At 55.0% G+C, this 27,601-nt stretch overlaps 1 protein-coding gene across 1 annotated transcript in view; it reads left to right on the forward strand.

The window, feature by feature from the left end:
• Nucleotides 1-842: 842 nt before the first annotated feature.
• The window catches only part of LOC309446139 (fer-1-like protein 4), a gene marked incomplete at its 5' end in the record, with an annotated part of 38,558 nt that continues 11,799 nt past the window's right edge, over nt 843-27,601 (forward strand). The window contains 32 exons of the mRNA XM_082065578.1: nt 843-921; nt 1,023-1,078; nt 2,310-2,398; nt 4,190-4,289; nt 6,487-6,578; nt 7,854-7,895; nt 7,999-8,166; nt 8,440-8,500; nt 9,777-9,908; nt 10,071-10,133; nt 10,996-11,080; nt 11,340-11,499; nt 11,710-11,893; nt 12,658-12,844; nt 13,006-13,370; nt 13,974-14,082; nt 14,679-14,877; nt 15,643-15,763; nt 16,325-16,425; nt 16,987-17,074; nt 18,594-18,710; nt 20,079-20,231; nt 20,473-20,656; nt 21,170-21,294; nt 21,700-21,834; nt 22,977-23,150; nt 23,800-23,916; nt 24,224-24,385; nt 24,702-24,861; nt 25,896-25,999; nt 26,374-26,493; nt 27,103-27,151. Of these exons, the coding sequence (XP_081921704.1) occupies nt 843-921; nt 1,023-1,078; nt 2,310-2,398; nt 4,190-4,289; nt 6,487-6,578; nt 7,854-7,895; nt 7,999-8,166; nt 8,440-8,500; nt 9,777-9,908; nt 10,071-10,133; nt 10,996-11,080; nt 11,340-11,499; nt 11,710-11,893; nt 12,658-12,844; nt 13,006-13,370; nt 13,974-14,082; nt 14,679-14,877; nt 15,643-15,763; nt 16,325-16,425; nt 16,987-17,074; nt 18,594-18,710; nt 20,079-20,231; nt 20,473-20,656; nt 21,170-21,294; nt 21,700-21,834; nt 22,977-23,150; nt 23,800-23,916; nt 24,224-24,385; nt 24,702-24,861; nt 25,896-25,999; nt 26,374-26,493; nt 27,103-27,151 (4,081 nt within the window). The remainder of the gene's footprint in view (nt 922-1,022; nt 1,079-2,309; nt 2,399-4,189; nt 4,290-6,486; nt 6,579-7,853; nt 7,896-7,998; nt 8,167-8,439; nt 8,501-9,776; nt 9,909-10,070; nt 10,134-10,995; nt 11,081-11,339; nt 11,500-11,709; nt 11,894-12,657; nt 12,845-13,005; nt 13,371-13,973; nt 14,083-14,678; nt 14,878-15,642; nt 15,764-16,324; nt 16,426-16,986; nt 17,075-18,593; nt 18,711-20,078; nt 20,232-20,472; nt 20,657-21,169; nt 21,295-21,699; nt 21,835-22,976; nt 23,151-23,799; nt 23,917-24,223; nt 24,386-24,701; nt 24,862-25,895; nt 26,000-26,373; nt 26,494-27,102; nt 27,152-27,601) is intronic.

Raw genomic sequence — 27,601 nt, forward strand, 5'->3', positions numbered from 1 at the left:
GCCTGCCCTGAAGTGGGGCCTGTGATGGCCTCTGCAGGAGGGGTTTCCCTCCTCCCTCCTGGGAAGGCTGAGCACCCACCACAGTGCGCCCCTGGGTGTCAGTGCTGCCCCAGGGCACAAGGGGTCAGTGCCACCAGGGCTTGGCCCCTGTGAATCACAGAGTCATTTTGGTTGGAAAAGACCCTCAAGCTCTTGGCATCGAACTGTTCCCTCACCCTGGCACTGACCACGTCCCTAAGAACCTCATGTCCGTTTGTCCAACCCTCCAGGGCTGGTGACTCCAGCACTGCCCTGGGCAGCCTGTTCCAATGCCCCACAGCCCTTTGGGGAAGAAATTGATCCCAGATCCAACCTCAACCTCCCCTGGTGCAACTTGAGGCTGTTTCCTCTGCTCCTGGCGCTTGTTCCTGGGGAGCAGAGCCCGACCCCCCCTGGCTCCAAGCTCCTTTCAGGCAGTTCAGAGATCAGAAGGTCTCCCCTCAGCTCCTGTTCTCCAGCTGAACCCCCAGGTCCCTCAGCCGCTCCCATCACACTTGTGCTCCAGCCCCTCACCAGCTCCGTTCCCTTCTCTCCACTCGCTCCAGCACCTCAAGGCACTTTTTGGTGTGAGGGGTCCGGCTGGGCCGTGGTCCCGGGGGCCTCAGGCCGGTCCCCCCGCAGGAGCCAGCCCGGTGCCCCGGGGCTGAGGAAGGTGGAGCAGCTGGGGCTGCCCCCCCCCGCTTCCCCGAGTCCTTCGGCGGGGGCACCGGGGCGGGGAGCGGGCGGCCGAACCGGCCGGGCGAGTCGGGCTGAGTCAGGCGGGCGGAGCGGGGCGAGCGGGCAGCGCTGCCGGCAGCGGCTCCATGGCGCTCAGCGTCGGCGTCCGCCGCCTGTCCCGCCTGCCGGGCCGCGGCGAGCGGCAGGTGCAGCTCAGCTTCCGAGGTGGGTCCCGGCGGGGTACGGGGGGCCGGGTCGGGCTCTGCCCTCCCGCGGCGGCCGGGCCGGGCCCCCCGGCGCCTCACACCGTCCCTCTCCTTCCCAAGGCTTCACCCAGAAGACGAGGAAGATCCGCTGTGGCCCCGAGGCTGTTTTCGGGGAGGTGAGGGCAGATCGGGGTTACCCTGCAGGTGTCGTCCATGGGCAGGATGGGACATGGCAGCGGCTCGGTCGGTGCTCGTGGGGTAGGGGGAAGCGTTCATCATGGCACTCATCGTCATTCTCACAGCCCTGAAGCCCGTAAAAGCCTGAAGGTACCAGGCTGGTGGCTGGTCCTGTCGCTTGTGTCCCGTCTGGATGCCCCTGTTCAGCCCGGGGACCGAGAGCAGGGCTGGGGACAGGGGGGACCTTTCCCTCTGCCAGGCGCATGGCAGCCAGTCTGGGTGTCGGGTGAATCCACCTCGGGGCGCAGCTTTGTGATGTGCCTGAGCCGGGTGGCTCCTTGCCCTGGCTCATCTCTTCTCCCCAAGTAGTTCTTGTACCTTTCCCTGGAATCACAGAATCATTTTGGTTGGAAAAAACCCTCAAGATCATCAAGTCCAACCATAACCTAACTCTGGCACTAATCCATGTCCCTCAGAACCCCATCTCCATCTGTCCAACCCTGTCCATCAACCCTGTCCAACCCCATCTCCATCTGTCCAATGTCTCCATCTGTCCAACCCTGCAGGGATGGTGACTCCAGCACTGCCCTGGGCAGCCTGTTACAATGCCCCAAAGCCCTTTGGGGAAGAAATTGTTCCCCAAATCCAACCTCAACCTCCCCTGGCGCAACTTGAGGCCGTTTCCTCTGCTCCTGGCGCTTGTTCCTGGGGAGCAGAGCCCGACCCCCCTGGCTCCAAGCTCCTTTCAGGCAGTTCAGAGATCAGAAGGTCTCCCCTCAGCTCCTGTTCTCCAGCTGAACCCCCAGCTCCCTCAGCCGCTCCATCACACTTGTGCTCCAGCCCCTCACCAGCTCCGTTCCTTTCTCTCCACTCGCTCCAGCACCTCAAGGCCTTTCGTATTGTGAGGGGCCCATGCCCCATCCCCACCCCACAAAGTGCCAGCTCAGGGACCTCAGCAGGAAGAAACATCCTCCTCTTTCCAGCGTGATGGTGCTCTGGCTCTTCAGCAGCCGACCTGCGGCTCTGTGCTGCTGGCAGGGCTCTCCACCCCTCCCTGTCCATCCTCCTTTCTCAGCTGCAGGGTCTGCCCTGGTCAGCAGGAAAGTAACTTCTCACCACAGCAGCTTTGTGTCACAGTCATTGGTTTGGTCACTTTGCAGAGACAACCAGGTACCAAACATGGGAAAGGGGCTGGGAATGACTGGTCATCTCTTCCTGCTCTGTTTGTAGTTCTTTCGCTGGCCTCACTACGGGAAGCTCGTCATGGGAGAGATGCTGTCCATTAAGGTTTACAACTGCAGCAAGGTCTTCAGTAACAGGTAGGTCCTGTGGTTGCTGGGGTGACCAGCAGAGGTGGAGGAAAAGACATAATTGGCCTCAGATTTTCTACTGGAAGCAGAAATTTTTTATTGGCAATCTGAAGGAAGATGAGCAAGATACAAGTCATAGAAGAGGGATGGAGATGGTTGGGGCAGCAATGCTGTATAAAGTTAAATATGAGGAATGATTTAGTTGTGCCAACAGTAACAAAAACTACGTAGGGATCCAGATCAGACCCCTGGTGGCGTGAAGCTAAAATAGGACCCTAAAAACTAGAGTTTCAAGTGTAGGAATTTCAGAGTGTGGGCCTGCTCCTGCCCTGTAGATCCACCCTGTAGATGGTGACTGTGACCATGCCGCACCCAAATTCGACGTGCCTCTCAGCAGGAAAAAGCCCCAAGCCCGTGGTAGTATGGTTTAACCTTTGAAAAAGACAGCAATTTAGATGTAAAGGATCAGCCAGAGTTTAAAATGCTCCTAGGTGGCACGGACACAATACTGTGGGCTCAGTGGCTGTTCCAGCAGTTGTAAAACACTTTAGAGAACGCCAAGAGTAGGGGTTGCAGATTGAGCAGAGGTGGTGGAGCGGGCAGGGGAGCAGAGGCCTGTCCCTCCAGGGCAGGTGAGACATGAGGATGCGGAGAAGGGTGCCAGCCCTGATAAGCAAAATGTAAGAACTGAAGGAAAATCAACAGGAACAACCTTCTAGAGGCAGCTAATAATACAAACCTTTTAAAAGCCATCACAAGCGTGTCAGAGAGGGTGTGGAGGAAACAGACGGGTACAGCACATGTGAGGCACTTACAGATAAAGCCAGGGCAGAAAATGTGGCTGCACTTTGTGTCACTGTTGGCTGGGTGGTTTCCTTACAGGAGCTGGATCAGAAGAATTGGGGCTGACTGAAGCGTCAGTAGAAAGAGCTATAGGACAAATAGATAGAACAAACAACAAATCGCCAGAACCTGATGGTGCTGAGCAAAGAAGTCCAATGGGAAATGGTTGGGCTGGCACTGGCAGCATCTGCCCACACAGCTCTGCTGCTGGGGAGCAGAGCAATGGCAGGTGACAAACGTGATGTGTGCACATACACAGGCACGTCACAAGAAGAGCCAGAGGCCACGAATGGCTCTCTTGCAAAGAGCAAGTTTATTTTAGCTACCTCTCTACCGGGGGATCTCGGAAGTCGCCCCTGAGCTCCCAGCAGAGGTGACACCAGCGGGGACGCAGGCGCTGGTCAGTTCAGCCCTGGCAGGAGAGCGCTGGGCCTACTGAGCTCGCCTGTATTTCAAGGCTTCAGGCAGGCGCAGCCTCTCGCTCTTTCTCACAGCAAAGCAGGGATCTCAGACACAGTGATAAGTTGTCTGGAGTTCCTCACAGGCCTATGTTATCTAACACAGAGGTTCCGCTCATCAAGCACACGAGGTCAGCAAAACAATTAGTGTGATGTATGTGCTTTTTCTACAGACAGCTGCAAGTCACTTGGGTCTATTTACATTTAACCAACCTCCTCGCCAAATCTGCTACATTCCCATACAGCGGGGCTGGATCTGCCCAAGCCTTTGGCCATGTACTGCAAGCAGCTGCCTGAGCATGGCTGGGGTGGAGGCACAACCTGCTGTGGGTCAGCAGGTCTCGGGTATTTCCCTATGGAAAACAGTGCATTTTGCTGCCCCCACCGCGGCTCAGAGGGGCTGTGAGCAGGCAAGCGGGATCCTGGTGCTCCGTTCCCTAGGGCGCAGGACGATGCGATGCTACGTGCGGTATTGCTGCAGTCTCTGCTTTTGTTCCAGGCTTCTCGGTACCCTTGTCCTCAGCCTGCAGCACCTGATGACGTCTGGGCGGCTGATCCTCCGGGAGGCCCTTGTTGACAGGAACCACCGAGTCACCGGTGTAAGTCCCCCGTGGGTGGCCTGGCCATCATTGATCAGGAAAGCTTTGTGGGAAACCTTGTGTGGTGTTTCCCAGGTGGATTTGGGGCCGAGGGAGGGGCCAAGGTGCTGCTTTCAGTCTGGGAGGGCTGTGGTGTGCAGGGGTGCAGCCACTTCACACCCATCAGGTAGTTCTGGGAGCATCCAGAAGTGTGTGGGGTGGGCTGGGGGCCCTGGAGACGTGTGGAGGTCCTGGATGAGCAGAGGGGGCTTGGCAAAACCTCCCCAGCACTGGGTGATGGCTGTGGGAGGTGATAGAGGTGGTGTTCCATCTACTTCCCGCAGTGCGTGGGCAGGGGCTGCTGCAGGGTGTGAAGCAGAGGGGAGCGGACGGGGTGAGGCTGAAGGTGGCAGGGTGCCTTGGGACCCGCGCTGAGCTTTTGGGTTAAGTACCAGTGCTAACTGGATGACTTAATGATGGTCCAGGGCAGTGTGAGTGGCTCTGGACCCTTCCTGCCCCTCTGCTGTGCACTGAGGGTCCCGTTCCCCTCCTGCCTGGTGCCAGGGCTCACTGGACCCTTTGTGCTGGTGGAAAATGAACGTGACCCAAAAATGACTGGTTTCCTGCTCACTGTGCCTGCAGGCACAGCTCAGCGAGCACTGGACAGCCAGGGCTGGGTGCCAGGGCTGCGGGCAGGGCCAGGAGGAGGAGAGCTGGAGGCAGACAGCGCTGCGATGTGCTGCACCCGTTTGCCCTTCCCTGACTCGCTGCCGGGCTGGAATGTGGGGCACAGCTCTGTGGCCACCAGACCACAAGCCTGAGTGGTACAGGCTCGGCTTTCCCACATTGCCGAGCTGTCTGGATCAGGGAGCGGCTCCAGGTGGAAAGCGAGCATTTCCAGGATGATTTTTAGCCTGATGCAGCTCACTGTGTAAATGTTTGTGCCACTAAAAGGACAGGGACTAGACTGACCCTTCGGCAGCACTTTGTTCTGGTGACAGTTTGAGGAGACAGAGCTGGGGGCACTTACACCACTGGGGGGTCAGAGCTGCCCCTTCCCTGTGCCAACAGCAGCACTCGTGCTGACGAGCTGCTCCAACCAAAACCCAACCCTATTCGGTTTTGCCAGGTCAGTTTTTGATTACGCAGCCCTGGCCACACAAGGGCTGTGGGGGACAGAAATAGGGCAGGCAAGGTTGGTGCCCATCCGAGAGCAGCCTGAGCCCCTCTCAGCTGGTAAGAGACACGTCCCCAGGGGAGAGGGGCTGTTCAAGCACTGCTCCTTCAGCGAGGTGGGGACAGAGTCCTTCCTGCTATTCCAAGCCCTGTTCTTCTCTGGCACTTATTTGCACCCCTTTTTTCTCCTGGTGGTTTGAAGGGCTCTTTCCAGAACCTCAGCTATTCACCCAGCTTTATGCCAGGTTTCTGCATCCATCCAGCCTTTCCTGCTGCCTTTCCCAGCCACTGTGCTACTGTTTTCTTGGGCTGTATTTCTCCTCCCAGAAACAAGTGTTTTCCAGGGACTGAGTTTGTACATCCCCTTCAGCCTCCTCAGAAGTGACCTCCTCCCTGTGTTGACTTGGCCTGTGTTGTGTTGGCTTCAAATCAGGCTGCTCACCCACAGAACAAGTGTTCTCAGCCCTGTGCTGGCTGTGCCGATACCCAATGTGCTCCATATTTCTCTGGCCGTCCTCCTTCATCACTAACGCTAAGTGGATGTCTCTTGTGACACAGACTCTGGGTGTGCTTATGGCTCCTGAGGCGTTTCAGCCCAAGCTCTCACGTCGGGGGATGCTCTGCCAGCTGCCTCCTGCCTCCCACAGAGACACGGCTCCAAACCGCTGCTCTGCTGCAGGGCTCTCCCCACTTCCCTTGCCAAATGTGCCCCCAGGTGGCTCTCAGGGGCCTCTCTGGGGGTATATTTTACATTTGGAAACTTGAGCCAGCTTTTATTGAGTGAATCCTGGAGTTTGGGAAGCTGTAGGGGAGGGAGTTTGGTTAAGTCTAGCCTGTTGAAAGAGGCAGACAAGGAGACCTTGGTATAAATAGGCTCCTTGTGAGGTTGTGACCCCCTTCCTTCCCCTTCTTTCTACCAGCATCTCAGTTCTTTTTTTCTTCTGTGCTCCCCTTCCCCTCCTCTGCAGTTCTTTTGTGGCCCCTTTCCTGCAGTTGTTTTGTGGCCGCCGAACTCTCAGGCTGTTTCGTTTTCTGTTTGTAGATCTACATTGAGTTGGACTTACGCTACCAGCCTCCAGATGGCTCAGCTGGGACGTGGGATGAAGAGGACTTTGTCTATCAGATGAGAGACAGGTACTGAAATCCTGGGAGGAGCGGATTTCCCAGCAGCTTGTCCCGCTGCCTTTGCCAGGGGCAGCCTTTGGGGTGCAATCCAGCCGTGTTGACTCTCCACCTCTGGCCAGGCTGGCGCATCTCTGCCCTACAGCAGCAAGAAGCGAGCAAGGGCTCTCGGAAAGAAAAGACCTTGTCTTCACAAAGAACCTGTCACTGCAACAATCCACTGCATCCTGGGAGTCCTTTGGGACTTGAGAGCATTTCCGCAGCCTCCTGGCTGGCGGGAGCGAGGTGCTGTGGCTGCAAAGCTGCAGAGAGCGTGGCTTTGGAGCGCAGCAACCCCAGGCACCCTGCGGACAGGTGGTGCTCAAAGCCAGGGCAGATGTGGGTGTCTGGGTGGACAGGGTGACAGGCAGCAGGGTCTGGGGAGTGTCACTTGTGGAGTGCCACAGGCACGGGGTGGACAGCGGAAAAGCATCGCTAAAGAGGATGCTCGTGTCCCTGCCAAGAGGCAAGCAGGAGCATGGCTGTGGCTCTGGAACTAAAATGCCTCAGCGAACAGCCACAACACACAGAATCACAGAATGGACTGAGTTGGAAAAGACCTCAGAGATCATCCAGTCCAACCCTTGGTCCAACTCCAGTCCATTGACTAGATCATGGCACTAAGTGCCATGGCCAATCTCAGTTTAAAAACCTCCAGGGCTGGTGAGTCCAGCACCTCCCTGGGCAGCCATTCCAATGCCTGACCACTCTCTCTGCACAGAATTGCTTTCTAATCTCCAGCCTCAATTTCCCCTGGCAGAGTTGAAGCCCATGGCCCCCTGTCCTATTGCTGACTGCCTGGGAGAAGAGACCAACCCCCACCTGGCTAGAACTGCCCTTCAGGTAGTTCTAGAGAGTGCTGAGCTCAGCTCTAAGCCTCCTCTTCTCCAGACTAAACAAGCCCAGCTCCCTCAGCCTCTCCCCATAGGGCTTGTGCTCAAGTCCCTTCCCCAGTCTTGTTGCTCTTCTCTGGACCCGCTCCAGCACTTCAATCTCTTTCCTGAGCTGAGGGGCCCAGAACTGAACACAATACTCCAGGTGTGGCCTCCCCAATGCAGAGCACAGGGGAAGGGTCACTGCCCTTGTCCTGCTGACCACGCTGGTTTGGATACAGGACAGGACACCATTGGCCTTCTTGGCCACCTGGGCACACTGTTGGCTCATGTTGAGCTTCCTGTCAGTTAGTACCCCCAGGTTCCTTTCTACCTGGCAACGTTCTATTCATCAAAGCATCTCTTTTCCTTACAGTTCCGAGTTAATAATCTGCAACCCTGGATTTGAGGAGCAGGAGTAAGTAGCCGTACTTGAGTCCATCAGCTCAACCCCCCGGGCGGAGGGGAGCGCACAGCCTGCTCATCAGGGCTGATGGTGCGGGATGTGACGGGGTTTGCAGGGCAGCGGAGGAGCCGAGAGCGAGAGACCTGGACAGGAGGGCTGCTGCGCTGGGCAGGAAGCTGGCGAAAGGCCTGGACACTGATGAGGAAGAGGAAGAGGAGGAAGAAGATTTCTATGATGTGTCTGAGATGGAGGTCTCAGGCATTGTCTTCAGCCCTGTGAAGAGGTATCCATGGTGTGCTTTCCTCTTTTGCTCCCGCTTGAGCCCTTGGGTGGAAAGTGCCAGCTCATGAGGTGATTTGTGGGATAATCGTGCTTCTCTTGGCATTCTGCTTCTGCAACGTCAGAAACCTTTGATCCCCAATGGGCCCAAACAGGGACTGTTGGGGATTTGCTCACTCCCAGGGCAAAGGACCGGGGTTTCTGTTGCTTCCCTTGGTGGGGGCTCAGGTCCATGTACATGAACAGACCTGCTCACCTGTGTTGTTTTTCTTCGCAGCCGCTCCAGACTTTGCTCCGCACGGGACCTCTTTGCCACCCCAGCCCCGCAGAGTTTCCAGGTACTGCAGCGCTGGGTGTGCGTCCCCGCAGCTGCCTCTGGCCACACAGCCAGTCCCCCACTGGCGGCCTGGGCTTCTCCAGTTGCCACATATGCTGGTGAGGCCTCTAGCATGAAGGCGTCCTCTTGCTTTGTGTGGCTTCCCTGGGCAAGGTGTGAGACTCCCTGAACAGTCTGCATCTGTGAGTGCTGGCTCCAGCTTCGCCAGCCCAGAGCAGAAGTTCTTTTTGGGCCAGCTAGTTGGCTACGGATGTACAGTCTCCTGTACAGCCACGTGTGCAGAGCTTCGGAGAAACCCAGGCAGGGCTGGTGTCTGCCAGGTTGCCCAGGGCCTTGCCTGGTCCCCCAGGGACATCTGTGGGACTTGGCTGGGGGTGGGGGCTGCTGCAGGGCTTTCCTGGACATGCCAGGAGGCTGGTGTGAAGCTGTGGCTCTGGCTGATGCTCCGACATCAGGTTTATATGAAACCACTGTGGAGTTTGGAAATGGAGTTCAGTCCTGTCTTTTGCCCTGCAGGTTTCAGGGCAGCTCGCTCAGCCTGGCTATGGATTTAAATCCTCCCTGGTTCTAAGTAAATGTGGACTCAAGTTTGGATCTCCTGCTTGTCAGGGCTGGGTCCAGTCCACCAAGCAGGAAGCTTTTGTAGGGGTGGAGTTTCCTGCCATCCTCTCCTTGTAGCTATTATTCCTCACCTTAACAACTGCCTAATTGCTTGTTCAGAGAGCAAATGTGAGAACAGTTCTCCCATGTCTTAGACCCATAACCAGTCACAGGAAATGAGACAGACGCATTCCAGTCTTCTCAATTGTGTCCGTCTCAGGATTCAAAGAGAAGTAGTGGCAGAAGATACAAAGGGCATCTTCTCCAGGATGCTCTGTAGACCTCACCACGTGGGAGTGGTGGGTTTGCATCCCCTCGGGATCAGGAACTGAGTAATGACGGTGCGGCTGGGGAGGCTGCTCTTGTCAAAGCTGCTGGAGATTTAACACTTTATTTCCTTGCTTGTCTGAAAGAAATATCTCAAGGACCATTTTGGTTTGACCTGGCCATAGTGGATTTCAGCAGCCATGCTCTTGCCTGCCCCATGTGTCCACCTCTGTGGTGAGAGGGCTCTTGCACATTTGTGTACTGGTGCTGAAACAAGCTTGAAATGGAGCTGAAAACGAGGAGAGTGCTGATCTGAGGGGGTTTTCCCACAAATGGGATGTTTCCTCCCACAGATGACCCTTAAAGGTCCCTTCCAACCCAAACTATTCTATGACTTATGATTTTCTCAGGTTGGGATTAATATCATTGAAGCACAGAAGCTGGTGGGGGTGAACATTAACCCCTTTGTGGTAGTCAAGGTTGGAGAGGAGAAGAGGCACACGGTGACGCAGAAGTCAACAAACTGCCCCTTCTACAATGAAGTAGGTGACATGGACAGAGGCTCTGGCCTTGCCCTGCCCGTGTCCCAAGTGGCTGGGGCCATCCTTGCAGGGGATGTTTGGGATGCAGCTGCTCTCAAGCAGAGATGCTTGTGGGACCGTGTTGGGAGCCTGAGGCCCAGCTGTCTTGCTCTTCTCTTTCAGTATTTTCTCTTTGAATTCCATGAGCCAAAGGACATTTTATTCCACAGACTCATAGAGATCTCGGTAAGCGTGTCCTCCTCTTTATCCTTCGCTGGTAACTGGTACAGCTTGATGCTTCTGCATGTGGATGCTGGGAGTGATGGGCACCAGCACCAGCCAGGTTTTCCAGCCAGGGGCATCTGCCCATAGACAGACCAAAGGACTTGTGGCCACAGTGGAGCAGAGACCCGGCCCTGCTCTGGGCCAGCGCTGGGCAGTGCTGCCTTCCCACCTCCTCTGCGTCAGGTTTTCTTTGCATCCAGTGACTGAAGTGAGGTTTCTGGGGCAGGTTCTTGCCCATTGCCTTGCTGCCCTGCTGCCCCTTACCCTGGAGCCTCATCCTGCAGGTTGCAGAGGCGAATGACTGGTATGAAGGGAGCTCAGCAGTGATTTGTGCTTGCAGAAAAGCCCAGGCAGGCAGAGAATAGTCGTCAAAAATCCCCTGCCCCACAGCACTGGTTTCAGCAAGCAAAGCTCATGTTTTGGGAGATACACTAGTCTGGTGGGGGCATGGCTCTGCCCTGCCCCAGCAGGACATGGACGAAGGACTCCCTGCAGGAAAGCAGGTCTGCTCTTGGTCTGTCCTAGGGGTTTGGCTTATCTGGGGCTGGCAGAAGAAGCCAAACTGGTTGCATGTGAATTTGCCTTGGCCCGGGTTTCACTGAGGGCTATGGTCTGGTGGGCTTTGTGGGAACAGTTGGGCAGGAATGGGTTTGTCCCAGGGCTGATTCAGATGCGTCAATGCGCATGAGGAGCTTGCGACTGCTGCCTGAGCTGTGCATTGAAACGGGCAGCTCCTGCAGTCCCGTCCTCCCCAGGGGTGTCTGGATGTGTCACCTGGCTGCCCATGTCTCTTGGTGCTCAGGGGGATTTGTGCTGTCTGCAGGTTTTTCACTCGAAGAAGATACCGTTCCTGGGAACGTGCATAGGAACGTTCAAGATGGACGTTGTGACAGTGTACAGCCAGCCAGGTATGACCGACTGCGCCGCGCACCCGCCCCCTGACCCCGGCTTTGTCTGAAACAGCTGTTTCCTTGGTGCTCTGCTGACTCTGGTGAGGGCCCTGTCTTTAAAGCACTTCGTTCACATGAGGACCAGCACTTTGCTTCTGCTCTGAGCTGAGGGCTGGTGTCACCTCCTGCACCTTTGGAGGTGGCAAACTTTGTGCAGATGTAGCTGGGATGTGAAATGGTAGCCTGGGCTCTCCACAGGGAACTCCTTCCCTCTCAGATCACAGGTTTTTCCAGAAGTGGGCTGTTATCAGTGACCCCACGGACACCCGGGCAGGCGTGAAAGGCTTTGTGAAGTGCAACATCTCTGTCACTGCACGTGGGGACGTTGTGGGCTCCCTTCCCACCTCCTCCAGCAGCCGGGATGAGGACATTGAAAGGTAGGTGTGGTGCAGCCTTGCATGGCTCTGTGGTCACGTCTCTCTTCATACTACCTTTTTTGCCCCATGTTTCCCTCCTCTGATGAGGAAAGACCCAGGGAAAGAGACCTGTGGTGGGGCAGGGTCCAAACCTCCTGCCAGTCAGAGCATTTCCCAGCATCATGTTTCCTGGATTTCAGGAGAGAGCCAGAACATGAATTTGTCTTTCAGGAACCTGCTGCTCCCTAAGAGAGTCCCTGCGGAGAGACCCTGGGCCAGGGTCTGCATCAAACTGTATCGTGCCGAGGGGCTGCCCAGCATGAGCGCGGGCATCATGGGTGGTTTCTCCAAGATCATAGGGGAGAAGAAGGTCTTTATCGACCCATACGTGCAGGTCTCGTTCTGCGGGCAGCAGGTGAGTCTGCCGAGAGTCTGTGTGGGGCTGGGCTGATCCTCTCTTGGCTGTGCAGCAGCACGTGCTGGGCTGGTGCTGCCGGGAGCCCCCATGGGACACAGCAATCCCACCAGAGACAGGCTGGGACAGCCCAAGTCTTGCTGTCTTTGGCAGTGGCCTGAGCGGAGTGGCCGTGGGTGCATGGTGTCTGGATGAGGAGGCTTTTATGGGACTTTTGTCTCTGCAGAGAGCTCCACAGGGACAGCCCCAGCCCTGAGCACAGCACTGGCTGAGCCACCGGCTGTGCAGGCAGAGATTTCATATCCCGAAACATAAGGAGAGGGTCAAGTAAATCCTGGAGCAGAAGGCAACCTAGACTCAGCCTGACACCCCGGGAGAGTTTGCTGAGCTCATGGCCCTTTTCTTGCACCCAAGGCCAGGATTTCTGGTCCTGCAATATCGATTAAGATGAGAATCAGTCCCTGGGCAGCCTGGGGGTGTTCCCAGAGGACCCTGTGACACCTCTGGGTCTGGTGGTCCTGCCTGCTTGCTTCCAGTGTTAGCCTTGGCTGTGCCAGGCACAACCAGGGCCTTGGGACAGACCCATTGATGAAGCACAGAGAGCAATTGCTGGGAGGGGGCAGGATCAGGGACACTGTGGCCTCTGGAGCGTGCCCAGCACCGTCCGCAGGCGGGACAGGAGAATGTGCCGTTCCCAGAGAGGCTCTTCCCTTGCTCTGGCCACTGTCTGGGACCGTGTGGCTTTCACACCTTTTCCTTCCCAGGGGGAAACCTCAGTGGAGACCAACACCACTGAGCCCGAATGGAACGAACAGATCAGCTTCATCGAGATGTTCCCGCCTCTGGCCAGGAAGATAAAAGTCCAGGTGCTGGATGATGCCAATGTTGGGGACGTGGCCATCGCTACACACTACATTGACCTGCAGCAGATCTCAGACCCTGGCAGGAATGGTGAGGCCTGGCCTGGCTGCCCGCGGCGCCCCTGTGCCGTGGTGGTCTCCTGTGGGTGGGAAGCAGAGTGGCCGAAGGACGTGCCACATCCCCGTGTCCTGGGTGAGGGTCTCTGCACCAGCAGCCTGTGGTGCAATTAACCCTTGTCCCTGTCACCACAGGCTTTAACCCCACATTTGGCCCAGCCTGGGTGAACCTGTATGGCTCGCCACAGAACTCGACGCTGCGGGACATCCACAAGGACCTCAATGAGGGCATGGGCGAGGGGATCTTCTACCGCGGGCGCATCCTCATGGCCATCATGGTGGAGATCTTCAGTAGCCCCAGCGTGGCTGAGAGGAAGCTTGGGGACAAGACAAAGGGTGCCCTGAGCAAACTGAAGCTGAAGAAGAAAAGTAAGAAATCCAAGGAGAAAGCCAAAGAACTGAGCCAGCTGCAGGGAGAGGAGGAGGCTGGGGGCTCTCAGGAGGCTGAGCAACCCGGGGAGGTCACTGTGGAGGTGGAAGAGCTTCATCCACTCCCCGAGGTGAGTCCTGCCGTGGCTGACACACAGGCCTCAGGGGAAGGGGCAGAGGGATCACTTGCTGGTGTAACAGTGTTGGAGCAAACCAGCCTGCCCGTTGCTGGGCCACCCAGGGCTCCCTGAGCCTCTGCAAGGGTGGAGGCCACACTCAAAGCCCCAAAACTGCCACCCACAGTAATACTGGAGCATCCACACATGTGCTGCCTTCCTGGTGCTGGGAGGACTCTGACGTGGGTGTTATTCCCAGGACACAGCTGCCTCTCAGCATGTACCTTTTCTCCCCGGGAGCCAGGGAGCTGTTGGCTGGCTCCGGGTCTCCCTTTGGCCTGGGAAAGGCAGGCAAACAGAGCTCTGTTGATCCAGTAGCCATCCCTCAGCCTACAAACCTGCTCAGTGGCTTCACACAAGCATCAGCCAAAGCCATGGCTCTGCATCAACCCCCTTGGATTTCCATGAAAACTTGTCCCACATCTGGCAGCCCAGTGGTGGTGACCTCAGCAGTGTCCCACTGATGTCCCTTGGGAGGGCTGGCAGGCACCAGCCATGCCCTGGTGCTCTCCAAATTTCTGCTGAGAGTCTTGGGCTGATTTCTGTCTCCTTGCTTAGAATGCACTGGGGAGGAAGGAGGAATTCCTCCTCTTCGTTACCTTCTTTGAAGCCACTATGATGGACTCTTCTCTCAGCTCCAAGCCCGTCAGCTTTGAAGTCTCCATAGGTGCGTATTCCCTTGGGCGTCATGTCCAGGAATGGTGGGAACAGTGCGAATCTCCCTCTGACAGCCCAAGCCAGCACTGCGGTCCTAAGGTGTCAGCTCTTGCACAGCTTGTGCCACCAAAACAGGAGCTCAGGAAGGATGAGGGATGAAACCAGGGAGTGCTTTAATTACATTAACTGTCCGGATGCTCTCCTGTGGGACTGGAGATTTGCAGTATTTTTCTGAACTGCCTGTTTGGGGAGAGTGGTTGAAGCTCTCCTGGGAAGTGGGGTGAGAAGGTATAGAAGGGTTTGGGAGCAAGAAATTTTGATGCTGAGGAGTCTTCCTGGGTGACTGCGGCTGACCCCAGTGTAGGGGTGTAGATGACATCTTGCAGGCATTGCTGGAGCTGGTGGGTCTTAAAGGCGGAACACAAGCACTTTTTTGCAATTCCCCAGCTCCCTCTCAAACCTCCTGGTTGTCCATGTGAGGCTCTGATGGTTGGATGCCACTGAGCTGCTGATTCCGAAAGCAGTGCGTGCCCATGTGCTTGGCTTGGCAGAACAATTGCATTCTGATTTTGCAAGGCAGCAAGCTTGTTTAATGCTTAACTTAAGGAAACTATGGCAAAGCTGAAGAGGCTGTGACCAAAGTATGGGGAAAAGTAGAAAAGGGAGAAGCGAAAGATGAAAAGCAGCCTTTGCTGGACCCTGGTTCGGACAGTGAGCTGGATGTTGAAGTCCTGGCCCCAGCTTCAGCAGCACTTAACAAGTCGGTGACAAAAAGCCAGAGACCGGAGCCCATGGAGTATGACAGGTGAGTCTTTGTCCTTCTTTCCCACCTGCCCTGGCCCTGCCCCAGCTTCCCAGGTTGGTTATTGCAGATGCTGTTAGAGGTCTGCTCAGCAGTGTGGCTCCTGTGCAGGTGTTTCTGCTCTTTGCAGCCCTGCAGCTTGCCGTGGCCTGGCTGGCTACCATTGCCCTTTAGTCCTGTGGGCCCTATGTGTCTGCTTGATGTGTGCAGGTAGCCAAGAACAGGGTCCCAGGTAAACTGTGACCCATCCATGACAAGATTCCCTTTTCTGGTTAGCAAGCAGCATCCTAAGAGCTTAATTCCAGTGGGGAGGAAGGAGACGAGTACTCCGGCACATGCTGTCCTATGGTGGGCAGGAGAGACATAGACATGAGCTCTTCTGATGATATGTTTGCTCTGGCTCTGCCCGGTTTGTCCCACAGGCCTGGCAATGTCTTGGTGTCTGTGTCAGGAGTCCTGTGCCTGCCACTACTCAGTCCCATAGCGGTGAGAAATGTCGGCAGCATCCCATGCTCCTGTCAGCCTCATTCGTCTGGGAGTGTGCTGCTCCCCCTGCCAGAAACCCCATGTGCTGGTTTGGGATGGCAAAGGGCAGGTCCAGCAGCTTGTGTCCATGTCCACAGTGCAGGGCCCAAACCAGCCGGTTCTCTGTGAGCAGGACAGAACCCAGATGCTGCTCCCTGTGCTGGGAGCACAAGCGCTGCCTTGTGACATGGCACGTGCTTTCTGCAAACAGCAGCCGTGACCTCCTGTGCCTCCTGCCCTTAGGTCATACAGCTGCCTGCCCATGACACATGAGAAACCCTGCCTGTATGTGTGGAGCTACTGGGAGGATCACACCTGGAGACTCTGCATTTCCAACTGGATCGTCAAGCTGGCAGAGCGCCTGGTAGCGTGTTTGGGGTGTCTGTACAGCACTGTCCCTCCTGGTTTGCTTTACTTAAGGCGCATGTGCTTGTTCTGTGAGATGTTTCCTTAAACATCCTCACAACCCCATGAGAGTCCTTGTATCTTGCAGGCTCAGTCCTACCTGCCCTTTAGATGTGTGGGGTAGGGCAGGAGGGCAGAGCCACTGCCCATGCTGTGCTGCAGTCCAGAGGTGGGAGTGACATGACATCTGTGACAAAAAGCTCCTCTGCTGCCAGTCCTGAGCTGCATGGCTGTCATCAGGGGTTGCAGCCTCTTCCCAGGACCTCGTCTTTCCCTTTTGGGCTTAGAAATCTGAAAGCAGAGCTTGCCAGTGTGTTTCAGTGGCTGCTCAAGGACTGAGACACAAGGTGTTGTAACAACCAGTGCGAAGGTTGTTCCTGGCAGCACAGCGGTGACCTGCAGCACTCTCACGATGCCCAGCTTCGCAGAAGGGCACAAGACATTTGTGACAAACGCATCCTTGCAACGTTTGACTCTGCAGCCAGGCACAAGGTCTCTCATTGTTGTGCTTTCCCTACAGGAGCAGGGGCTGCATGATGTGGAGAAGCTCATGAGAAGGCCAAAGGCTAAAGCAGAGGAGCGGCTCAGAGAGGTGCTGGAGGAATTTGTAGCTGGATGCAGGTTAGCATGTCCCTGATTTCCTAAGGTTTCTTGTTTTCAGGTTAGCAGGTTGTATCATGTCCTGCCCGGGCTGTGCGCAGCCTGGTCTCTCATGCTGTTGAGGTGGATGAGCAGAAGGAACCCAGGACAACCTAGGGAATGAAACTTGTAGCTCCTCAACCTCAGAGAGGAGATCCCAGTTGTGGGAAGCACAGGGGCACAGACCGCAGCCTCGATGTTCCTGGACTCCTGGGTGTTCCCTAGATGTTAGGACATCTCCTTTGCTCTCTTCAGTCACACAGACAAGAGACAGGTGTTTCGGTCACTGGGACTGCCTGGTGGGTCCCGTACGCACTTCAGTCCCCAGCCCTGTGTTGGGGACAGTAGAGAGGGAGCCTCAGGCACTGAGCAAACCCATGTACCTTCTAAATCAAAGAGCTTGCAGAAGAGAAATTGCAGAAAGGGGGGTTTCTGATGCATCTGGATTAGTACCAGGGATCTGGAGCTCGTGCCCCTGCTGGGAGCTGCGCTCTGCCTGGGGGGTGCAGGGATGCAGAGCCTGTGCTGTTTTTCTCTTTGCAGGCAATATTCACTCAGTGCAGAGAGAAAAACCATGGCACATCCAAACAACCTTGACAGATGTCGGACCAAATACCTGATGCGCAACATCGTAAGCTGTAGGGCTTGGTGGTGGGAGCCCGTGTGATCCCTGCTCTGGGGGATGCTTCTGGAGCTGATGCTGAGAAGGAAACATGGGGCTAAGACTCATGGTGTCACTCACAGGCTTCCACTGCAGCATCTCCTACTTCTGCTCAGAGCAACACAGCTTCCAGCAGAGGGAACAGAGGCAGGGACTGGTTATGGCTGCCTCCACATTTATGCGGGTGCTGCGCCCTGATGCCATCCTTTCTCTCCTGTGGGGCACATATGGCTGAGCACGTGTGTTGCTGCCCAGTGGGCTGCTGGAGACTTTTTGGTGCAGGCTTTTTCTGCTGGCCGTGCTGGGGGAGCTCACTGACACCTGCTGTCCATGGAGACTCAGCCCATAGGCTGCGCACCCAGCCAGCAGATCTACAGCAGCCGTCCCTCTGTCTGTCCTTGGGAGGCAACATCTGAGCGCTCCTAATCCTGCAGACAAGGCCAGTGAGCTAAATGAGAGCAGTTACATACCCTCCAGCACAGCACGGCTATAATTGTGGTCCCCATCAGACTACAAAGCTTTGAAGGGCTGACCAAAATGCAGTGACAGCAGCAGGAAACAAAATTTAGGCATGTCTGGGTCCCAGCTCCCTCTGCCTTCCCACACGTGGTCACCTAAGCTATGGTGAAGGCTCTTTGCTCAGTCTGAGACCCTCTGAAAGAGAGAACCAGCCCAGGGGATGGGTTTTTTGGCCTTGCCAGTCTGTACTGGGTTTGCATCCTGAATTCTTTCAGGATATCATTATTAGTTCTGGTTCATGACAAAGCCTCTCCTCGGAGGCTGTGTACACTGTCAACTAATGGACATAAAATCCCAGCCCCATCTTCCAGTTTCCCACATGTTCTGTGCCTCCAAGTTGTTCCATGTGCAAAGTCTCCCCCAGGCGCTATCTGGAGGCTTAGACCTCCAGCTTCTGAAGTGTTTATTCGCTATACATCTTTCTGCCCCGAAGTAACAAGTGATAGGATGAGAGGAAATGGCCTCAAGTTGCACCAGGGGAGGTTCAGATTGGATATTAGGAAAAATTTCTTCCCCAAAGGGCTGTGGGGCATTGGAACAGGCTGCCCAGGGCAGTGCTGGAGTCACCATCCCTGCAGGGGTTGAACAGACGGAGATGAGGTTCTCAGGGACATGGGGTCATGCCAGGGCTGGGTTAACAGTTGAACTCAATGAGCTTGAGAGTCTCTTCCAACAAAAACGATTCTGTGATTCTATGCAAAAGTTCATGGGCTTCTGCTACTGGCTGGTATCAGCAGAGCCAGTGAGTTACCGGAGGCTCCAGTTCTCAGCATCCTTCACTGAATGAACGTGACAGGTTCATGGAGGTTTGCTTGCAGCAGCTTGGGGTGAGCTGTGGTGGGGGTCAAGGCGCGATGGGGCAGGGTGGACACGGTCAGCACACGGATGGTTCCTGGCAGAGCCCCGCGGGGGCTGCAGCGTGGCCTGCCGGGTCACGGCCAGGCGCCTGACCGTCGTGCTCTCTGTTCAGATCCTGTGTGCGAAGCAGGGGCTGCGCCTGAGGCGGCGGCTGACTCGAGCCAGCGTCAAGGAGAAGGTTAAGGAGACAAGGAAGGTCCTGGCAAAGCTGCGCTTCATGGCCCAAGAGGTACAGGGGGAACCTCGTTTCCGAGCAGGAGAGGGCAGGGGCAAGACAAGGGTGCTGGGCTGCCGGTGCTCTTGCTCACCAGAGTTGGAGCTTTTCCTCTGCTGTCTTCCCTTGCTGTGTAAAATCCCAAGTTCCAGCTGCTGGAAATTGCCATATTTCATGTAATGGCTCTCAAAGGGACGGGGTTTTGCAGGGCTGTTGGTGTCAGAGCAGGGGTCCCAGCAGCTCAGCGGTGGGCTGGGGGCAGAGCTGGGGCAGCTCCAGGACACCCTGCCCTCCCAGCCAGCCGGGGCCGTGCCTGCCCGGGAAAACAGCCTTGTCTGTGCTGCCCCTACTCCCACCAGGGACTGACTCTGGACTCCTGAAGATTCAAACTTGCATTGAAATAAGCTCATCCACAGCAGAGACTCTCCACTTTCAGTTTCACTGGCTCTGTTTTAAGTGACTCTGGAAAATCAGGGCATTTGTGCAGTGTAAACAAGGACGCAATGTTTGCTAGAGTCAGGTGGACAGATGTTGTTGCAGTTTGGAGGTCTGTCACTAAGTGCAGTCAAATCATTATCACACCTGTAGCTATGTGGGGGTAGGCTTTAGCATGAAGATGTCAGCGCTCACACCACTAGGAAGAGAAGCTGCCCCTGGGCTCCAGCCTCGCAGGCCTGCAGCTGATCCCGACAGAGACGAACCCCTGCGATCGGCTGGGAATGTTGCTCTCTGTAGAGTCAGCCCTGCACACACATTTAGTCCCCGCTTGGAGGCTGGTGGTCTTAGTTTGGGTCAGTAATAAATTGCTTCAATGACTTGTGTACTGAAAAATTGCAAGTACAAGTACCAAGGACAAGTACAAACACTAATAGCAGGGAGACAGGGAAGAGAACTGAGGTTAGAGTTTAAAAGAAGTCACTGCTTCCATCTGTGCGTTTGCTTTATTGTGAGTCCTGCTCTCAACCCAAACTACAGCTTTACGCTGGGCACTCCTGTTGCTGGGATGCCAGCTGATGTGGGTCCTTTCCATGGATCAGCATTCAGGCTCCTGTCATAGGTGTCAGTAAAATGTCACTTATCCAGGCTCGTGGGGGGTCCCTCTCCCCAGCATGGCATGGGGTTGAGTGCATCCTGCGGGTGTTTGCCAAGAAAAACAAGGAGAATTGTAGGTAACTCCAAGAAACCTGCAGAACCATATGGCAGGGCTGAGACTTTCAGAGCATGTGCCCAACGTCAGGCCCTTCATTTGCCTCTGGATCTCCGAAGCACTGTGCAGCCAGCAGTCCCTCCTGGCAGGAGATGAAGCTCGCACTGTGTCAGTGGAGGAAGGACGAGATACGTGCTGTCCCTCTGCTGTGATGTTCCTCCCTTCCTTTCCTCCAGCCTCAGTGCACCCTGCCCGACGTCCTCATCTGGATGCTCAGCAACAACAGGCGTGTGGCATATGCAAGAATTCCTGCACAGAACATCCTCTACTCGGTAGTTGAAGAGGAGAGAGGCAAGGACTGTGCAAAGATCCAGACTGTCTTTATGAAGGTAGGTTTATACCAGAACAGTGTCCTCTTGCTTCACGCTGCTTCTCTGTTTGCTTCCAGCTCTCCTTCCAAAATCCTGGGGTTCACAAGGAAGCACAGCTCTTGCACCACTGCCCTTTGCTCTGCCAGTGTGGAGCTCTGGCTCCTGTGCTCTCCAGTTGGTCACTGGCTGAGGGTGGTCACCTTGGTCTGAAGGGAGCATTGCTGGGCTGGGAAACATGTTGAACCTCCTGTGCTTTCAGGTCCCTGGCTTACACACTGGGGAGATCTTTGCCAAACTGGAAGTCTACATGTGGCTTGGGGTGACCAAATATGCGAAGAACTGTTTGACGGAGCTGCCTGAGGAGTTCAAGTACCTCTCTGAGAGCGGACAGGAGATTGCCCAGCTCTCGGCACACAGCCCTCCCAGCCGGCTCAGCAGGGATGGTGAGTGCAGATGCTGGTTTTCCATGGCTTAACCGTGAGCAGGAGAGCAGAGGTGAGAGGTCCTGCCCCCGGTCAGTGTCCGAGGAGCAAGGCCTGACCTATCATCTCCATGTCATGTCCATGGCATGGCTGGGACAGGCAGGTCCAGTTTGCTCTCGTGAGGACAGGTTTGCACTCTCACAGCTGGAGCAGCAGGTGGGACGCGTACTCCATAGGCACTGAACTGGCGGTGGGCATGAGCCTGGTGGTGGTCCTGCACAGCAGATGCTCACAGCGCATTTCGCATGTCATGTCCTTCCCAGAGGTGTCTGGGGAGCCTGCTGAGCTGGTCTTGCTTGGCTAAACCTTTTGAGATGTGCTGGTTTTCTGAGAACCATAGTGAGTGCTCTAGAAGTGTCCCTGTTCCTTGTAGCATGTGCCCACTCCTAGCAGGCTGACCCTCTTCATGCATTTTTTGACCTCCTGCAGGGCTGGACCAGGGAACCTGGACCTTTCTTCTCTTTTTCTTACCAGATTTCAGCTATTTCCAGCTCCGAGCCCATCTGTATCAGGCTCGAGGGATCCTCCCTGCAGATGACAATGGCCTTTCAGATCCATTTGCAAAAGTGGTGTTTTCAACTCATTGCCAGACTACCAGGGTGAGACCTCTTAAACTCTTCCCTCTGCCATCTTGGGAACTTTGGGAGGGAAAATTCATCATGTCCTCACAGACATGTTGAAGGCCAGGGCTGTGACAGTCCTCCTGGAAATTTTGTACCTCCCGGCACAAGGTGTTTGTGTGCTCTGGATGGTGTGACTGTGTTCAGGGAACACTTGACAAAATGTATATGTCGTTGAGCATGGTCTCAAAGGTTGATTGGCACGTGCTAGTTGGCCCCAAGTGCTGATTTCACACTTTTACCGTCTCCCTTCCTGCCAGGTGCCAGCTGTGTGTGGCTGCATGGGAGAAGGGATCAGCCCACGCTTCCTCACTCTCTTTGCAAGACGCATGGGGTTTGTGTCCACTGGCTGTGGTACGCTCAGAGCTCCCGTCTCTTCTGCAGGTGCTGGAGGAGACACTGAGCCCCATGTGGAACGAGCTACTTCTGTTTGACCAGCTCATTATTGATGGGAAAAAAGAAGAGTTGAAAACAGAGACCCCCATCATTATAATCAACCTTTTCAGCCACAATAAATTTGTAAGTGTCGTTTCCAGGACAGGGAAGGCAGAGGAGCTCTATGTGGGTGCTGCGAGTGGGCACTTAGGAGCCCCATCTCTGTTTGGTTTCCATGACTCGGTTTACTCTGGTCCACCGATGGCGATGGGTCCTGGGGGCTGTGGCTGAGGTTGCAACTTTCTGCAGACTCCTGCTGCGAGCTGGGGTGAAGCCGCTGGCTGCAGCGCGCGAATGGCGCAGAGGTGCCCTGAGCCAGGGCCTGGAGGGTGCTCGGGGGTGGATCTGGGATCTCTCTTTGGAGAAGCACTGTGCCCCGCTTCCTCGGCAGGCTTGTGTTGCAGAGGGCCTGTAGCCAGGGGATGTATGATGTAGCCAGATGATGTAGCTCTTAGGTCTGTTTCTTCCCCTCTGTCCCCAGGTGTCATTTTCCATCCCTCCTCACTCCCTGTTCTCTCATTAGTACTTCAAAGTCACATTCATCTCCTGGATCCTCTTTGTTATTGTAAGCGAGATGGTGTAACTTGCCTCCTGTGTAGCTCAGAAGCTTTCCTGGGCCCTTGTCCTGTGTCCCAGTACAAGACAGACACTGGCATACTGGAGGTGACCAAGATGGTTGCACAGAGTGAAGGGAGGTGGAGAGCTGGGTATATTCGGCCTGGAGAAGGTGAGGCTGAGGCACTGTCTTCTTGCTGCCTGCGGCTGCCTGAGTGGAGAGGGTAGAAAACATAGTGTCAGACTTCTCTTGGAGGTACCTGGGGCAGGGTGACAGGCAACAAAGGTTGGAACAAGAAAAAAATCCAACTTGATTTTAGGAAGCAGTTTTCACCTAGGGGGAGTTCAAATGCTGGGCCTGGAGCTCAGCGAGCTTGTGGGATCTCCATCCTCAGAGATGTTCAAACCCTGGCTGGGGGAGACTCTGAGCAACCTGATCCAGCTTTGATGTCCCCTGGTGCCTGGTCCCAGGCTGTTAGCCCAGTTCTGCATGGAGTTGGGCTGGGAGTTCAGAGGGGCTGCTGCAGATGTGTCTCATCTGCTCCTAGCTCTGGGCGGAGCAGAGAAAATCAAAGCAGAACAGTGTTGTGGTGTCCCAGATTGGCTGAAATTAGTGATGATCTTTCCTCTGAGAACACAGGGATCTTTGACCCATCCCCTCTTTCCCACAGGGCTCCCCCGAGTTCCTTGGCCAGGCCTTTGCCGTCCCGCAGGTGAAGCTGGTGGACGAGCCGTACACCACACCTGCCCTGCAGTTCTTCGATTTCTACAAAGGCACCAAAGCAGCCGGAGAGCTCATTGCCGCTTTTGAGCTGATTGAGCTGGATTACAGCGGCTACTTGGAGGTAACGGGCTTGTAGGAAGCTGCACAGGGCTGCCAGCTCTCTGGGGAGTGCAGCGATGGGGAACGATTCAAACAGATGCAGACAGAGACACACAGGCACAGAGTTCTCATTAGTAGCGAGAGCAGGACCAGGCAGAGCTGAGCAGAGCTGAGCCAGGCTGAGCTGACTTTTATTAACAATTCTCAATTTATAGGTTTACAGGTACAGACCTGGACTGAGAGGTTAGACAGGATGTTTTTTCAAAAAATGTTATCCCAAACACACCACACTTGTGACTGTTTTCGGTCACATTCCCACGCATATCTTGTGGGCAGCGTTCTGACCCACTCATTCACACGCCCAGACCCTTTATATTTTGACTAGTTGCTGTGATCTAATTATGTTAGTATTATTTCTTCTTTGACCGTCTGGATGGTCATGTTAGTATTGATCTTTATCGTCCAGGTGGCTGGAACCTCACGTCTTGCTTTCCCACAGGGGAGAGCTGCGTGGCGAGGAGCTGGCTGCACGGGGCCACCCTGTTGAAAGCCACATCTGGCTTTCAGCTGCAGGGACAGAGCCCGTGAGCACAGGCTGGGGGGGCGGAGGGACATGGTGGTGGGTGGAAATGGCTTTCACTGCTTGGTGTGCCCTGGCTTCACATCTGCAGCCATCAGTGCCTGAGGACGTGGAGCCCAAGGAGCTCGGCTACCTGGGAGACCCCCGTGCTGGACGGTTCATCATCCCTGAGGGCATCCGCCCGGTGCTGAAGGAGTTTCGCATAGAGGTGCGCTGCCTGCTGCGGGTAACGGCATGGCTGGCCTGCGCAGAGGGCAGCGAGTTGGGTCTGGAGCTCAAATGTGGCCTGAGCAGATGGCACAAATGGATGTGCTTGACAGGAGGGATAAACCGTCTCAGCAGTTTACCAGCTGGAGCTGTTGGGTGGCTGGGTGGGGAGAGTGGCCTCGTGCCTCTCCTGAGGTCTGAGTCCTGCGGGTGAAGGGGGTGGCAGCACCAGGCGCAGTGGCTGGCGGCGTGGCCGTGCCATGGCTCGTGTGTCTCAAGCAGCCCAACGGCCTCGTGTTGTGTTTTAGATCCTGTTCTGGGGCCTGCGGGACCTGAAGCGGGTGAACTTGTTCGAGGTGGATCAGCCCCAGGTGATCATTGAATGTGCTGGCAAGAAGGTGGAGTCGGAGGTGATCATGGCCTACAAAGAGAACCCCAACTTCACCGAGCTGGTCAAATACATGGACGTGGTGAGTGGAAAGGGGGGTCCTGCCATGCCAGGGTGCACCATGGCCATCCTGCACCTGGCACTGCCTGTCTGCAAGGGCCAAGGTCACAGGAGGGAGGATGCCCCCAGGGTTTTGCTTTCCCATGGCCACGTGGTTCAGGTGCGGATGAAAACCTTTGTGAAACTGCCCACCAAGAGCAGTCCTAGCCATTGCCTGTCACTGCAAGGCTTTGTTTTTTGAGCACAGCTGAAAGGCACCATCAGACCTTGCTGTGTGTGGTGGGGCTGCCACAAGTATTGCCCTTGCTCCTCTGAACCCCTGCACGGTTCTTTTTCAGGAGCTCCCAGAGCAGGTCTACCTGCACCCTCCCCTCAGCATCTTTGTGGTGGAGAAGCGTGCGTTTGGGCGCACTGTGCTGGTGGGTACCCATGTTGTGTCCGATGTGATGAAGTTCTCTCCCAGAGAGCTGGAGGAGGAACCAGAAGATGTGCCCAAAGGTGAGCTGCTTAGTGAGGTTCCCATGGAGGCAGCAGGCAGGTTCTGCCAGTGGCAGAGATCCCTGCCCCTTCCACTCCCTCCCAGCCAGGCAGCAAAGTCCTCTCCCCAGAGCCATAAGGTGCCCAGCAAAAGCAGAGTGGGGCAGGTCGTGGTTGGACCAGGTTGTGATTCTGGCTCCAGACTAGTATTTGAGAAGCAGCAGCAGCAAAAAAGTCATGGAGTGCTGTGTAAGGGCTGGCATCTCTCTTTTTGGGTGGCAAAGGGCAATTTAAAACTGTTTTCTCCAAGGTTAGCTAATCATTTGCCTCCCCACCACACCAGCAGGACAGTTCATCTGTGGATGTGGCATCTCCCTGCGGTCTCTTTCACTGGCACGATTTGCCTTACATTTGTAGAAACTAGAGGAGGGAGAATGGCTCATGGAGACATCTTGGTCCAGCAGCACCTTTAGCTGGGGCTGGGTATGAGACAGTAACTTATCCCTGTGGAAAGTTTGTGTCTAGATATTTAGCCTGGGAAGGACTATTGTACTCGCCTGTTTCAACCCCTGTGTAGGGCTGGAGAACTGTCTGTGGTGACACCTCCATCAGGCTTTAGGGAGCTGGTCCACTAGGACCAAGGATTGAAAGGTTCACATTTCTCTCACATTGATGGGTCTGTGATCATTGAGTAACAGATTCACTAAATAGCTCTGTGATAGCAATAGCCAGAGCTCCTGATCTGGATGTGTGTAAATAAATATGGCATGATGTAGAAGAAGCTAAGGACTGATTGATTTGTGGTCATTTCTCTCATAAATCTGAATTTCTGGGAGTCAGCAACAAGCATGTTGATGATGGTGGCCAGTCTCAGCACTGTGCTTGGTTTTCCAATAATATTTTCTCAGGGTCTGCTTTCAAAAGCTTTAAAAACAACCACACTATAGTGGGCTAACAGGGAGGTTTTCCTGTGGAATAACAACTGGCCAAAGAGTAGGAAGCAGTGGACAAGACATAAATGCATAGAACCATGAAGCTCTTTCTCTTCATCTCAGCTCGGAAAGTCTCATCCCAGCGTCTTCCCTCTCAGACCGTGGTGAACATTGGCCCAGCAGCCGGTGACCCAGGTCCCAGCACTCGCCCCCTAAGTCTTGTGAAGGTGAGTGATGTGGTTTTGGCCCAGCAAATTTTGATGTTTGGAAAGCCAAACTGAAGGTTACAAACTAGAAAGAAAGTTCAGAAGTTCAGAGTTAGGTTTCAACCAGCAGTTTTTGCTCCAGACCCAAACACTCCTCTCTCCTGCCTGTTCACTGGCACAGGGAGGAGCTGCGCTGCCTTGTGCATTGCGAACTGCTGCCTTTGCAGCAAACACAAACCTGGGGCCACAGGTCGTTTTGCACCTCCTGTGTTCTACCTGAAAGCTGAGCCTCTGTCAGCGGCTCGCAGGGCACTAGAGTAGGGTGAATGGGTGTCCTGGCTGGTTATTTCCTCCCTCTGAACCCTTTTCTCTATTCTTTTACGGCTCCTTTGAAGAAAATTCCTATCAACAAACTTGTAAAGAAGGAGGATGAATATGAAGAAGAAAAACCAGAGCTGGAAGAACTGGATTGGTGGTCCAAGTACTATGAGTCCCTGAAGGAGCTGTATAACCAGGTAATCTTTTGTGACAGCTGGCAGCACAGGGTAGAGGTGGCTGCGCTGGCTCGAGGGAGATGCTTTCAGCAGCACTGAGTGTCATAGGAGCCCTCCTGGCACGGATCTGCAGCGGGATCATGTGTGTCAAGCACACTTAAGGTAGCCAGGTGTCAAGCATCCACTGAGTAGACTGGTTTTAGCGGGCAATGGGGGTTGAACCATCCCTGAGGCTACGTGCCCAAATGGTTTTGAGAATCCCATTGATTTTGTTGAGGCACTCCTGAAAATGTGACATTGCTGATTTTAGCTGCCATGCAGGGGTTTTCATGCTGCTTACTCTCTGTCCTGGCTGTGTTCCCAGGTTATGCTTTGGGAGCAAGGCTGCCCAAATTTCTTTCTTTTCCCTGCGTCCCTTAAATCCCAGTCAAAAATCCAGCAGGAAGATCTGGGGAGAAGAAAATGTCATTAAGACATTCATCAGATACCCTCCTCCAGTTATGTTAATGCTAAATGAGCTCAGGCTGGGCATTACTGACCCTGGTGGCAGGAAAGCTTTGACAGTGTCCTGTGCCTGGATGGAGAAGCCTTTGCTGTCAGGGATGTGAGATGACTGTTTGTGTGTTTCAGACACGCAGTGAGGAGGAGGATGCTGAGAACGATGAGTTGAATGACACAGGTGAGTCCTTAGCAATACCCAGCTCTTCTGTGGGGAGAGCCAGGACTTACACCATCCCAGAGAGCACCGGGCTTGTGGGAATGGGGTCTGAGCAGGCAATGGCTCTGCAGCATTCAGAAAAAAACAACACGCAAGGGAACAAAGAGCTCCAAAACATTGGCAAGGGCTAACAAAAGCTCTTTCAAGTTGAAAACACCAAACTTGCCTCAGAAAAGTTTGGATGATTGTGTTGAAGCAAGAGCCTTCCTGAGTGAGCAAAAACCTCTAGAAAAATCATCTGCAAGGATCATGGAATTGTCAGGGTGAGAGCAGGAAGCAAAGGCTGGGTGGAGACAGAGGATGGTGGAGATGCAACACTGTCCAGGAGCTGGACATCACTCTGTGTGTGCGGGATACTCACCTGGCTACAGGATTCACTACAAGGTGACAGCAGGGCAGTAATAACAAACA

The sequence above is a fragment of the Streptopelia decaocto genome (genome assembly GCF_964273445.1).
Source record: "Streptopelia decaocto genome assembly, chromosome: 14".
Taxonomy (NCBI): domain Eukaryota; kingdom Metazoa; phylum Chordata; class Aves; order Columbiformes; family Columbidae; genus Streptopelia; species Streptopelia decaocto.